We start from the raw sequence: 14,049 nt of genomic DNA on the forward strand, positions 1-14,049 counted from the left end.
TGTTTCAAGTGACTTTGTGAAGCAAACTCTAAAAACATGGTAGAAAGGATCCTCATAGTTGTGTCATAGTGTTAAGACAACAAAACAATCTAAAATATGAGATGAACAAATGCTAAAAACAAAGCAGAAAGGGTCCTAATAGTGGCATCATAGTTTAATTAAGACAACTAAACAACCTGTAATATGACATATTTTTTATTTTAGGCTCATTCGACTTCATGTAGCCGTCTTAAGACGAGTACAGACGTGACTATTTCTGACATTCTGATACGTTTTCAACCATGACGTACTATGTACAATTCCGGTTTGAAAGACATATCAGAATGTCAGAAATAGTCACGTATGTAAGTCTGGTGAAAATTGAAAAAAAAATGAACATGCATCAACTACGCCGTGGAAGAAGCATTTTTCGTTGATCACGAAGTACAGAGCTAGCACGGGCAAGAGCTACAGCCCAAAACCGCTAACAGTGGGCTAGCATAGGGCATACAAGCACACGCCATCAAACTCACATTTTTAAACCACTAACATCGCTCAAAACAGCGCCAAACCTCGTCAGCACCTTGCTCTAGGTGTCTACACATAAAACGAAGCACCAATCAGTCTGTTAACTTTGGAAGTTTGTATACACTTAAAATCAGTTTGAGACAGCAACCCTATCTGAAGCACAGAAATGTCACGCGAGATCTACGGCTACATGAAGTCGAATGAGCCAGTCAGTTAGGTAGGTAAAATGCACCCAAGACCAGAAGCCCCTGGTGCAGTGCAGTAGGCAGGCACTGTGAGGTGAGGCGAGGCAAGTCAAGACATTACCTTTTTACAGCCCTCCTGTTTGAGCTTCAGCAGGTTGCCCTTCAGACACTCCTCCACCTGCCCCGTCTGCTCCTGTGCTGCCGCCTCCTCCGCACAAAGTCGCGAAATCTAGACACACACACACACACACACACACACACACACACACACACACACACACACACACACACACACACACACACACACACACACACACACACACACACACACACACACACAGAGAGAGGTTAATAAATACAAACAAGACAGTGTGGCTGGAAGTCTGCGTTTGTGAATAGAACAAAGCCGACTCAGTGAGCTATTAATACACTCGTTCCTAGTGATGATACAAAGGAAGGAGGAAAAGAGACAACACACTGAGCTAGCTGTGTGCTCTGCGACCCTACTGCAGAAAGCTGCAGGATCTCACACACCCCGTTGTTCATTCACTGACAAGTTTATCACACACACACTCCTGCCAGGCTCCCTTACTGGCACATAAAAGCCAGCGCCTCATCATTTACAGCTTTGATTACTCCTCTGAGGGCCATGGGCTCTGGGGCTCCATAAATAAGGGCCCCTGTGGACAGGGCTTATCCTTGCGGAAGGGCCCCTCTCTCTCCCACTCCAGCCCGCTCGAGGTGCTCCCGACTCACTCAATGCAAATGGTGTTGTTGGGCTGGAGGCCCTCCTGCACGCTCTGGCCAGGAGTAATTACAGCCGCCAAGGACACTGCCACGCACACCGCTCTTGGGGTGACGGGGGCAGAGATGGAGGGAGGACAGAGAGGAAAGAGAGGAAAGGAAAGGAGTGGGTGAGAGAGTGGTAGGATGAAAACGGGAGGTAAAAAAGATATGCTAGTAAAAAAAAAAAAGTAGAGTAGCAATGATCCGAGGGAAAAGGAGTGTTTATATAAGAGTAGGGTGCCTGTGTGTGTGCGGGTGTATACGAGGTAGATACAGAGAAGGGAAGCAGTGAAAGAGAGTAAAAGAGGAGGGAAAATGTAGATGTCACAGGGACTAGATAAGCTGCTAGGTGTGCGCTGACATTTATGGCTGTGTGTGTGTGTGTGTGTGTGTGTGTGTGTGTGTGTGTGTGTGTGTATCTATCTGTGATAAAGCGTGCACGAGAGAGACTCGAAGGGATTAACGTGCTGGCGTGTGTGAGGACATGACACCGTACATGAAGCTGTGAACAGGAAGTGTGAAACACACAGGCAGACACACACAGAGCGAACCCCCCCCTACCCTTCCGACACTGGATCTGACAGTGACGACAGTGTCACACTCCCGTCCGTAAAGGTCGCAGGTGCACCCTTTTCACAGCTCTGATCTCTGGATGAGTCCAAATGGCTACCAAAAAGGGGTTTGGGGGGGATTAGAGAGCTCTTTGATCATTCAGAGTAGCCCATCACCCATCACCATCCCCCCCTCCACCGCCCCTTTTGAGGAGCCGTAATGGATAAGCCCGAGAGGATGCCTGTGGGACCCGATTCCATTAAAACGTCCGCCTCAAGCTGTTTTTCATCATTGGGGACGCGGTCTCTGGGCTATCTGCTTCTCAGCGCCATTCTGTCAACATTATTATTAGAGTGTCTAGTTTATTCGTGTTCCACTCAACGCCGCTTCAATAGGCAAGAGGCAAGAAGAGCGATGGCTTGAGTGTGTGTGAACAAGTACAAGACAGGAAGAAAAATAGGTTGTGTGTGTGTGTGTGTGTGTGTGTGTGAGTAAATACATCTTGAAGAGTGTGCAGGCTTTGAGGGCTCACCTCATCACTGCAGTGCATCTGCAACTGAGGGTCCAGTCTGTAGTCCAGGGCAGACTCCTGCAGAATCACCCTGATCTGGTCTTCACAGTCAGGAGACAGACGCTGCACACACACAAAACACACACACAGCTTACTTGCGTGCACAAAATACATGTACCGTATATTTGTTAGAGACACTATATTATCTTCATGTCCATGCTATTCTTTCTTTTCAGTTACCCATATTGACATTTCATTGCCCATGTCATTTTGTTTTTCCAGCTTTACTGTACTTGTCTGGTACTAAACATCCTCCAGTATGAACAAGTGCAATATTAAAAAAACATGACACCTAGCACCACCACCACCACCACCATTTATCTGAGCTGTGCATCTGTACCTGGTCAGCATATTTGAGTTTGAGGCAGGAGATGACCTGGCCCTCCAGTTCGGTCTCTTTGTCAGTGGCTTTGCGCAGGATGTCCTGGCAGAATTTGGGGATGTCAGCCTTACAGGCCTTCCTCAGCACAGGGTTTAGCCTGTAGTCTGGATAGGGTCACACAAGCATACGCTTTTAGTTGGGGAGAGTCCACCTCTGCAGTGTAAAGGCCTGACTTGGAGAAGCTCCAGGTAACCTGAAGTGATTCTTGCACTTGGACTTAAAACCTTGCATAATCCTTTATATAACCAACATTTTACACAAGATTAGAATTAAGCATGCAAGGTAAGCAAAACAATTAATGAATACAATCCCATTTAATTATACATCGAACGAAGATTACAATGACATGCAAGTGTTTTGGGAGAATTAACGAAATGTCTTTCCAGGTTTGTGTACAGATATGTCTTTTTTGGCATGGGGTACCTGTATTCTGGGTGATTTGTCTCTTGGTGATCATTTGTTTGCACTTGGGGTCCATCAGCTCACTGTTCTTGTTCTGCTTCAGACAGTTGAGCATGTTCTTGGCATCGGATTCCGTGCAGAAACGCTGAGATGGCGAGTAAGGAGGGACAGGAGGAAGAGAGAGAGAGAGAGGGAGAGAGAGAGAGAGAGAGAGAGAGGGAGAGATAAATGACATTATGGCAGAGGACAGCCGATGACAGGAGAGGGGGGGTGGAGTGTATACCTGATGACCCGTACCATGCAGGATGGACATGATGTGAATATTAATGACGTGCAGCGACATGGACTACAGTACACTGCCCAGTTGATTTTGCAGTGCAGCTGTAGACACCTGTCCTTACTGGTAACATAACATAATGTATAGTTCCTGACACTGAATGTCCCTCAAGGGATAATTAATAATCAAAATAACAAACAAACAAACAAACAAAAACATGTATGTGTCCTCACAGTTAATGTATGGACTACATGCCACAGAAGGCCATTTCAGCCAGCACATTCATTTCAAGTGAAGTGTTAGCAACGGCATCCTCTGTTATATTCCTCTACTTTCACGTTCACTGTAACACTAAACATCTTGTTTATGCCCAACAGTGCAACTCTTTACTCAATTTAGACACACGCATAAATCCTTCAGCATTTTAACCTGCTCATTCACTAGGTGTAACACTCAAACGTGTAAACAGGTGTGCAAAAAACAAATGCAGGTGATGGTCCATCAAAAATGTCTGTGCAGGCTGATAAAGCCTTCCAAGAAGGGCGTGGCATGTAGGCAATTGAGTTGAAAGCTGCGGATCTAAACCCTAAACCCTTTTTGCTCTCCCCACAAGTTGGCCCTCACGCGCTCACCTTGATCATTTGCTTGCACACGCGCATCAGCTGGTAGTCCAGCTCAGGGTCCATCATCTCGGTTTCCTGCAGCTTAAAGATCTTCTGGTGACACTGATGGGTGAGCTGCTTCTTGTTCTCCTTCAGACACTCGATCATCTGACGGGAGGAGGAGAGGAGCTTAAGGCGCTGAAGCACGGCAGATTATCTCAAAATAGAAATCAGTATTTTATACACACACAAGTTGGAGAGCTGAGAATATACAGTGAAAAACGGCGCATTAGATTCTTTCTGTGGGCTTTGAATTGATCTAGTCAATTATTTCTGGTTTCTCTGAACCAGAAAGTTAATTGTATTTACTTCACGTTCCTCTGAGCCAGAAAGTAAGTTTAGTGCACACTGCACAGGAACTAACTCTTTAGCATAAATAGATACACTCGCAGGTGTGGTGCTGATGCCGACTTACCTGGGCATTGCCAAACTCCACCCCAGAGCACAGTTTCTTTATGTCAGGCCTGCAGGACTCCTGCAGATCTGGCTCCAGCCTAATGTCTTCCGACTGAGAGACAGACATACAAACAAACAAACAAAGACAGACAGAAAGAGAGAAAGACAGTGTTACTAGTAAATGTGCCGTTTTATGCAACACCGTATCTCATGCTTAAAAAGAAACTTTGGATTTGAGAATGTTGAGGGGAAAATATGAGAGATGGAGAAAGATAAAGCAATGGAGGAAATTACAAAATGACGAAAGCTCAGGCAGAACAACTTGAACGTCAGAGCAAGTCCCATTATCAACAGATGTTTTCCAATTCCCAATCTCACATAAAAAACAGTTTGTTTTAGTGAGTGGGCAGCCTAGCCACTATTCCCACCAATATACAGGGGCACACCAGGGGGGGGTTTGGCCAAGAGCCCTTGACTGAGCTAAAGGACAGACTGACACCTCCAGCTGCAGCACAGCGGTGTGAGGACTGGGGAGAGAGCGAGGGGCTATTTTTACACTGAAAACTGCTGGCCAGTGCGTCAGTCTCTGCCAGGGCAGGACACATGAGAGCCATGGGGTCAAGTGCGGGCAGGTGGCACCTCCCCTCCCCAATTGTTCTTTCGCCTACGAGGAGAGGAGAGTGGCGCTCCCCGCTTCAATCCCAAAGGTCAACCGTCTGAGACCATCAAAAGGCTCATGAAACTGCATGAGGATACACAGCGAGCTTGGATTGCAAGGAGGAATTAGGAAAGGAGACATGTGAGGAGGCGGCGAGGGGGAAGGAGAGGGGGGAAGGAGAGGAGGGCAGGAGAGGAGGGCAAGGGAAGGAGAGGAGGGCAGGAGAGGAGGGCAAGGGAGGGAGGGAGGGAGGAAGTGAGGGGTTAGAGAGGGAAGAGGGTGTGAACTGGGACTCACGATCTCCAGCTCCTCCACCCGCAGCTGCTTGCGGCACTTGAGCGAGACGCGCTGCTCCTTCACGTCCTGGAGCGTGTCGTTTCGCACGGTGGTGCTCAGGCACACCACCACATCCACCCTAGAGAGAGAGAGAGAGAGAGAGAGAGAGAAGGAAGAGAGAGAGAGAGAAGGAAGAGAGAGAGAGAGAGAGAGAGAATGAAGAGAGAGATAGAGATAGAGAGCATTATTAAAACAATATTCAGAAGATAACATTACTGCACACCACATGCACAGCACCCTCAGATCACAAACAAAAGGACAGAGTGTATTCCAGCCCATCTGCGTCACGCACAGAGCCAGCGCGCACGTGAGCTAATAACAAAGACGAGCGAGAGGGAGAGATAAAGAGACGGGAGATAAACAGCGCGTCTGTAAACGAGCAGACAGAGAAAAGCAGAAGGGGCCAGAGCGAGCATGGATGAGGAACACGACCGAGAGGTCATGGCGAGGGGGGCGGGGGTGGAGGACGGGCAGGTCAATCGGATGACGGACGAGACTCAGGACTGGAGTCGTCACACAGGGGCGATGAGTCACCACACACACATACAACAGCGCCGGCTTGTTAGAGTCTTGGCAGGAGAGGAAACATCACACCGCCACGGAACTCGATATTCCACGAGGGTGAGTCACAACAGATTGTTCACCACATTAAGTAAACCAGTCTGGCCAGTTTACAGTAAGACCCCCACCCCTCTGTCCTTGCTCCCGAGTGTAGCATGGTTTCAACGCTCACTCACTTCTTCTTGATGTTGGGACACAGTTTGAGGACGTCCTCCTTGCAGGCCATTTTAAACTTGTAGGAGAAGCGGAAGTCCTTCATCTGGACCTGTCAGACCAAAAGCGGAGGTGAGTGATGAGGATACTGTGAATGGGTGAAATAATGAGAGAAAAATAACTCACACCTCAGTGCTTGCTAACCTTGGAGATTCAGTTTAGGGAACAAATCTCCGAGAGCGAGAGAGAGGGGGGAAAAAACGAGGACAGAGAGTGCCACGCAGACACACACATGCACACACACACATGCGAACACACACACTTGCTCCTAGCTAAATCTATCAAATCCATCACATCAATTTAACCAACTCAGTCTGAATCCCATCACTTCAGATTAAGCTGCAAAACTGGATCCTCGTGCAAGAGGTCACCCTGCCAAAGGACAACTACTGCGCCCTGTGGTGTGTGTGTGTGTGTGTGTGTGTGTGTGTGTGTGTGTGTGTGTGTGTGTGTGCATCAATGCTGCACATGGTTCTTTGTGTTAAAGTGTGTGTGTGTGTGTGTGTGTGTGTGTGTGTGTGTGTGTGTGTGTGTGGTGTTCATCAATGCTGCATAGTTCTTTGTGTTAATGAACATGTTGACAGCAGAGTACTTCACTGTCGAGGTGTATATGTACTGTGCGTGCAAGCTGCATTTCCGTGTGTGTGCGCATGTGTGTGTGTGTGTCTCTCTCTCTCTCTCTCTCTCTCTCTCTCTAAGATGGTGAGGGAATATATGAATGAGCACACATGTGTCACAATTTTTTTTTTTTTAGGGCTGCAGGAGGGCAAGGAAGCCTCCATTCCTCCACAGTAGTAGAATTGCCTTGTCATCTTACCAGCTGGAAGTGTGTGACACCCACGACACACTTGTCATTCGTCTCTCTCTGGTGCTTGTTCCGCACCAGGCACTCCATCAGGTCCCCTGTGTCAATCTGATTATCAGCCACATCCTGACAGAGAAAAGGGGGGGGGAATGAGTCAGAGATGGAGAGAGAGAGAGAGAGAGAGAGAGAGAGAGATAATATACTCAAGATGCATACAACATCATATGACTCAGAGGAAAGAAGTTCATTTCATTGCTATATCGGAAAACTACATTTATGGTAAAAACATGCCACTATCGACTCCTGGTCTCAGATTATGTGGAGCGTCACATACAAGACGTTACCAGAGAGTGAAGACGTAAACAGAGTCTGAATAGATAACAGATACACAGAGGCGGAGAGGGGGGGGGGGCTTACGTGGCAATGGGTCTGGATGACTGGCTCACAGGCTCGGATAAGCAGGGCCTCAATCTGGATGTCCTGAGGGACAGGAAACAGACAATGAGATGTAAAGACCAAAGGAATTGAGCGAAAATTGAGTGAGAAAACTACAGGGGAGGGGTCTGAAAACAGGAGAGAAATAAAAAGGAGGGATAGAGGGCAGAAGGAGAGAGAGAGAGAGAGAGAGAGAGAGAGAGAGAAAGAAAAGGAGGGATAAAGAAACAAAATGACACAATGAAGTAAGGGCTAGAAAGTCCCTAGAAAGCCCAGCGCTACACTGTCAGATTTCATTGTCATCTGGAGCTGTTCAAAGCTCTTTGGCTGAAAGAGAGGAGCAGCAGGCTCTATGATCTAAGCATCCAGGCAGAGCCCACTAGCGCACAGGGTTCTCATTCAGAGCAGATGAAGCTTATGAAACCAACAGGTGAGACCTGCCATGCATTAAGGCCTTTTCATGCTCAGTGAAATATGAATGCGGACGGAGCCGTGCTCTGTCCATATAATGTGTTCATATAGTCTTCTGTACGTGTTCAGAAAGCATACAGGCAATGACGAAACGATGCAACCATTCAAATGTTGTTTGACACGGATCTACATTTGTACAAAAAAAGAGCATAAATCAGCCTTTAGTATACTTCTGTGATACAAAAATGTTCTTGCTCCAACAACCTTCTTATGAAAGTAAGCTAAAAAAGGATGGTTGCTTGTTCAAAGACTAAAACTATCCCCCGCTGAAGGTCACTTTCCATTCGAAGATTAGCCAAACGTCTGCAACCGTATGATAAGACGGTTGGAATGACATTAGTGACAGCGACATGTCAGCAAATCTCCGGCAAGAGCTGACTATGACTGGCAGAGATTCCTGCCGTTAGTTATAGGGCGGACAGGGTCATCTGTACTCAGCTGCAGTTTAGTTGGCACTTGCTTGATTGTATGGATTGAGCAATCTGTTCCCAGTGATTCAGTCTAATGCACTCTGTTCCATTCGGAGCCTAAAGCTCTTCAATATCATAAATATTCTACCTCCGATTCCAGCTCAGTCAGGTTTCCCACGACCTCTCGGCACTCAACTACCAAGTCCTCAAGATGATCTTGCAAACACTCCAACTCCTGTGGGGACACAAGATCACACACACAGACACACACACAAAGAACAGACAGATAATCAGAAAATTGTCCACTTCTTTGGAATCACCCACACTGTTAAGCACACAAATCCCTTTGGAAAAAAACACTGATGTTGGCAGAGACACTGCACTTTCAAGTGGACACATTATGCTACAATGGGGTCTTGGCAACAGTTCTGAGAACAGTTGATAAAACGTCAACAATTCTGAGAACTGGCACAAAGCATGCAGGGAAACAGTCAAAAAGTCAAACAGTGGTCAGTGGTTTAACTTTGTCAGACAGTTATCTCTGCCAACTTGTTTAAGGCAGGTCACCTGTTCTGACCTCTAGCTCAATGTCTCCCCCTCACCTGTCCGGTCTCGGTCCGCTCGCTGCACCACTTGCCCAGGTCGGTCATGCAGCGCTTCTGCAGCTCAGGTTCCAGCTTCACGTCCAGGGCCCTCTGGTGCAGGATCCTCTGGACCTCCACTTTACAGTCCCGCGACAGCTGACCACACAGCACAGCGACATTCATCAGCACACACCAAACACACACATGGATACACACATGCATTGCCGCAAACGGAGAGAGTATGAACCTCATCCGGCTTTTTGCCAGTCACGGTGCCCTGTTGACCCACATCCAAAGCAGGGCAAGGTGACTGCTCTCACTTCGCTCATACATAATTTACAGTGGAGAGTTGACTTGCATGACAGATTTAAGCACACACACAAAAGTCTGTCAACACATACAAAAGCCCCAATTAGAACGGACAATGTAGGCAAATGCGACTGGTGATATTCAGAATGAATAATGAGATTCAAACCCTGCATTTCCAGATTTACAATCATCAGTAATTAACGGTAATTAACTCAATCCAGGACCTGATGTTGCAGATTTGGCTGTGTTATCAGTAATTTGCTGGGCTTTCATTGCATTCATTATCATGGTTCACACAAGCCCGAAATTATGATGATATTGTCACCATGATTGGCACAACAAAACCCGCACACCACAACTGCACTTCACACTTACATTCTCTTCTGGATCACGCTGTTAAATTCAAAACACCGACTGTTAAGTTCACCAAGAGTTCAAAACATTTCACCCTTACACAATCTATATATATGAATGAATGAATGAATGAATGAATGAATGAATGAATGAATGAATGAATGAATGAATGAATGAATGAATGAATGAATGAATGAATGAATGAATGAATGAATGAATGAATGAATGAATGAATGAATGAATGAATGAATGAATGAATGAATGAATGAATGACCATTACATTTAACATGGACAATTTAAGGACAAGTTAACAGATTATGTTGACTGACCGACAGACTACATTCTCCTCTCATCCTTAAGAAGCATGTCTACCCAGACAGAAACAGTGGTAGACCATAACTGCAATTAGCAGCAGTGAGTGGCATTGCATGGTCATGGGACGCCCATGAAGACGGCGGTGCCACCTTACCCGTCTGCCTTGCTCCTCGGTGCGGTAGGCGTGGCGATAGAGGCAAGAGAAGACGGCGCCCGGGGGCATGATCTCGCTGGTCTCGTTCCAGCCGTGAGTGTGGCAGAGACGGGCCGCGTCACTCTGGCACTTCCTGTACAAGATGGGGTCCAGTCTGGAGGGGGGGGGGGGGGGCAGAGGAGGGTCACACGGGCAGTCAGAGCTTTCCTCACACCCTCCAGAGACATGTCTTCTATTATAAATTATATTTTAAAAAAGATTTATGTTCTCAAAAAATGTATGGAAAGATGTTTCTCTAAGGAGTGTAAAACTACCGAGTAAGCAGGAAAGTATTCCCAATTTGTACCAATAAAATGAACTATACTGACTAAATAAGTGTTGCGATTGGCGTTTATGTATTCCTTCATCCGAGATACAGTGTGCTGGGGACTATCAGGATGTGGCTGAGCGAGCAAGACTGTCGGGTGACACAGGATGCATAGAAGAGATAACAATCAGTTTCCGTATTTCTGCTGCGTCACCTCTGTGGTTTTGAGTGTTAGCACAGAGTGTCAAATGTCGCTGGCAGACAGCTCGGATGTCTGACAACGTCGTCTGGGAGGGAGAGAAGAGGACGCGCTGTACATAACCGCAGCAGGTACGGCAAACGGCCCCGTCTGTGGCCAGGTGCACCGCTACTGTTTGGGAGCCTGGCAAAATGTTTTCCCCTCAAACATCCAAACACGCTGGCCTCGCCGGAGCTGCCCGAAGCGAAAGCTGCATCAGGGGGGCTCAGGTGTCTGCGTCAACACCAACAGCTCAGTTTAGAGACAGGCTGGCAGCCCGGTGCATCACAGAAAGAGAGAGAGAGAGAGAGTGGAAAAGAGAGAGAGAGAGAGAGAGAGAGAGAGAGAGAGAGAGAGAGAGAGAGAGAGAGAGAGAGAGAGAGAGAGAGAGAGAGAGAGAGAGACAGAGAGAGAGCGCATCAAAGGCAGAGGAAGCAGTCAAACCACCAATTAAGAGGGAGGATGAGTGCCGTCAGTCATAATGGGCAATTACACCCAACTGCCGCTTCAGAGCCAGCCTATTAAAACCTACTTAAACGTAATGGGCTGTGAATGACGTTATGGGCGGCCGAGGGGCATTAGCGTTAGCGGCCGCGCGGCGGAGTGAAGCTCTCTCGCTTTCTCTCCGAAGTGAAGAGCAGAGACGAGGGCCTGCTGGGAAACCTAGGGAGGGAGGGGGAGCGGGGGTCAGGGCCAATCGGCCACCTCCTTCTACAGCCCTCTGCTGAAGAGGCGACGCCGACAATTAAGCACTTGACACTCGTTTACAACATGGCTCATTTGAGGCATTCACAAAAGACGTGGAGCTTTGATGAGCATTGTCGACATTGTGCTCATCATTTAAACACAAAGACAAAAAAGCACTGTTGTTGTTGAACACATGTACATAAACCAGCAACAGGCGAAGCCATTAGGGTTTGGTTCTAGAGCTGTTATTGCATCGGACTCGGCAACTTCAGGACCATGATAATATTATTGGCAGAAACACTGACACACAACAGCAGCTCAAATCTGCAGAAATGTGAGAGTGGAGTGTTGTGATGTTCTGTGTGTGTGTGTGTGTGTGTGTGTGTGTGTGTGTGTGTGTGTGTGTGTGTTTGTGTGTGTGTGTGTGTGTGTGGTAAGGCAAGAGGAGCTGGTTGGACAGGCGGTGCCCACTCACTTCCAGTCCCTGGAGATGAAGTACTGAAGCTCCAGCAGCCGGTGCTCACAGTCCTCCACCATCTTCTCTGTGTACAGGTGCTCCATCAGACACGAAAGGATCCTGAGGAGACACATACACACACACACAGTAAGGGTACAGTCATCTCTCTTACACACAAGCACACACCCACACAGTAAAGGTAGTCATCTCTCTCACACACAGGCATACACAGACACACACACACACACACACACACACACACAAGCACACACCCACACAGTAAAGGTAGTCATCTCTCTCACACTCAGGCACACACACACACCCACACACACAGCAAAAGTAAAGTAATCTCACACACTGGCGCGCACACACACACACACACACACACACACACACACACACATACAGCAAAGGTCAAAGAGTCATGCACCCACTCAGACACATACAGTAAGGATATAGTCAAATCTTCATATACTGAATAAAGCAGTGCACACAGTAATACAGACACACAGAAATCTGATAGAGATCTGATGTTGAAATCCTGAACAAAACAAACTAAGCATCGATATGACAGTGTTCCGGTTTGCTTTGATGCCAAGCCAATTAGAAATAACATGCACACAGCTCCCTTTAAGACCCTGGGGACAGTGCATTGCAGTCTTCCAGTGCTTTGCTCTCATTCCTCAACTGTGACAAGCTCTTTAGCGAATGCAGCGCAAATACATCTCCATGCGGGGTTCCTCGTTATCCACTCTGCATGTAAGCACGCGACAAGACACTTCAGGACACACACACCCCCCTCACACACACACACGGATGCATACAACAAGACAACCCACACACACACACGCATTTGTAATCTGCTGATAGTGACAGCTTGGTCTGGTTGGCCGTCTCCTTGGGCCCAGATCATTAAGAATGCCGGTCACAGAGGCCCCTCTAGCTCAGCGGGGAGTTTTGTGAAAAGTTCAGACGCCTGATGTCTGAGTCAATTGAATTCCGTTTCAGTTCTCTCTCCCCGCCCAAACGCCCCCCACCACCTTCCCTCGCGCACCCCCTACAACGCCTAACAATAATGTATTCACGACAGAGGGTTGTCTTTAAAAAGAAACCCCAAATAATTGGATACAGTCCAGCGCATTAATGAGGGAACAAAAGCAAGCAGGGGATTCGGAGACATATCAGCAGTGTGATACAGCAATTTGAGACCGCTGGCTAATTTGAAGCCATGAGACTTTAATCAACACACATACACACACACACACACACACACACACACACACACACACACACACACACGCAGCAGTGTATCAAACTAGTTATCCTCACTACAACAGAAATAGCTGTTCATTTCGCTCCTCATTTACAGCCACAAAAATAATGTCGAAGAATAAAAACCTGCAGAAAATCTCTCTCACACACTCACACAGAAGCAAAATAGGAATATGACATAGAAATACATCTGGGGGGCTGTGGTGCAAACTGAATCATCCAGATCACATTCGGGTGCAAGTGCTTAAGGGGAGCCACATTCCGACTTAGACATTTCCTGGTTCTACACTCTTCTCTTTCCCTCTCTCTGTCTCTACTGTCCCATCACAATAAACGGCAAAAATAAACTTATATGAAATACATCCAAAGGAATAATCTACACCATAATCCCGCTCAGTAACTCATCAGTAACACACACACACACACACGCAGTGCAGACACACTCACATGGGATCCCCGTTGCGGATGTGCTTGCAGGCCGTCTGGATGACCGACTCGCAGGCCTCGTTGAGCGCCCGGTCGATGCGGTAGTCCGCTCCGGGGTCGGCCGACTGGATCAGGGTCTGGAGCTGTGAGAGACACAAGAAGACACACCAGCACAGAGGCTTTAATCCCCACACTCTCACTCCCTCTCTCTCTCTCTCTGCCATCCAACCTCCAGGCCCTGTGTCAGCCCTGACAGCCCTGGTGTCACTCAGTCAGCACCGCAATCTGACTGACAGCGAGACAAACTCCCCACGGCTAGAGCTGGGTGGCCTGAGGC

The 14,049-nt window shown here is 47.5% G+C and overlaps 1 protein-coding gene across 2 annotated transcripts in view; it reads right to left on the reverse strand.

Annotated features, from left to right (window-relative positions):
- glg1b (golgi glycoprotein 1b) overlaps positions 1-14,049 on the reverse strand; it is a 43,311-nt gene that overhangs the window by 5,167 nt on the left and 24,095 nt on the right. Inside the window, exons 9-24 of one of the 2 annotated variants that reach the window (XM_062548705.1) lie at positions 13,734-13,855; positions 12,033-12,134; positions 10,326-10,479; positions 9,878-9,895; positions 9,212-9,349; positions 8,758-8,844; positions 7,711-7,773; positions 7,306-7,419; positions 6,452-6,540; positions 5,676-5,793; positions 4,740-4,832; positions 4,295-4,432; positions 3,407-3,530; positions 2,942-3,087; positions 2,563-2,664; positions 814-921 (exon numbers count right to left, since the gene is read on the reverse strand). In XM_062548705.1, coding sequence (XP_062404689.1) covers positions 814-921; positions 2,563-2,664; positions 2,942-3,087; positions 3,407-3,530; positions 4,295-4,432; positions 4,740-4,832; positions 5,676-5,793; positions 6,452-6,540; positions 7,306-7,419; positions 7,711-7,773; positions 8,758-8,844; positions 9,212-9,349; positions 9,878-9,895; positions 10,326-10,479; positions 12,033-12,134; positions 13,734-13,855 — 1,716 coding nt within the window. The remainder of the gene's footprint in view (positions 1-813; positions 922-2,562; positions 2,665-2,941; positions 3,088-3,406; positions 3,531-4,294; positions 4,433-4,739; positions 4,833-5,675; positions 5,794-6,451; positions 6,541-7,305; positions 7,420-7,710; positions 7,774-8,757; positions 8,845-9,211; positions 9,350-9,877; positions 9,896-10,325; positions 10,480-12,032; positions 12,135-13,733; positions 13,856-14,049) is intronic. The other variant, XM_062548706.1, reaches the window with a different exon arrangement.

This window comes from Sardina pilchardus, chromosome 11 (assembly GCF_963854185.1).
Source record: "Sardina pilchardus chromosome 11, fSarPil1.1, whole genome shotgun sequence".
NCBI classification, from domain to species: domain Eukaryota; kingdom Metazoa; phylum Chordata; class Actinopteri; order Clupeiformes; family Clupeidae; genus Sardina; species Sardina pilchardus.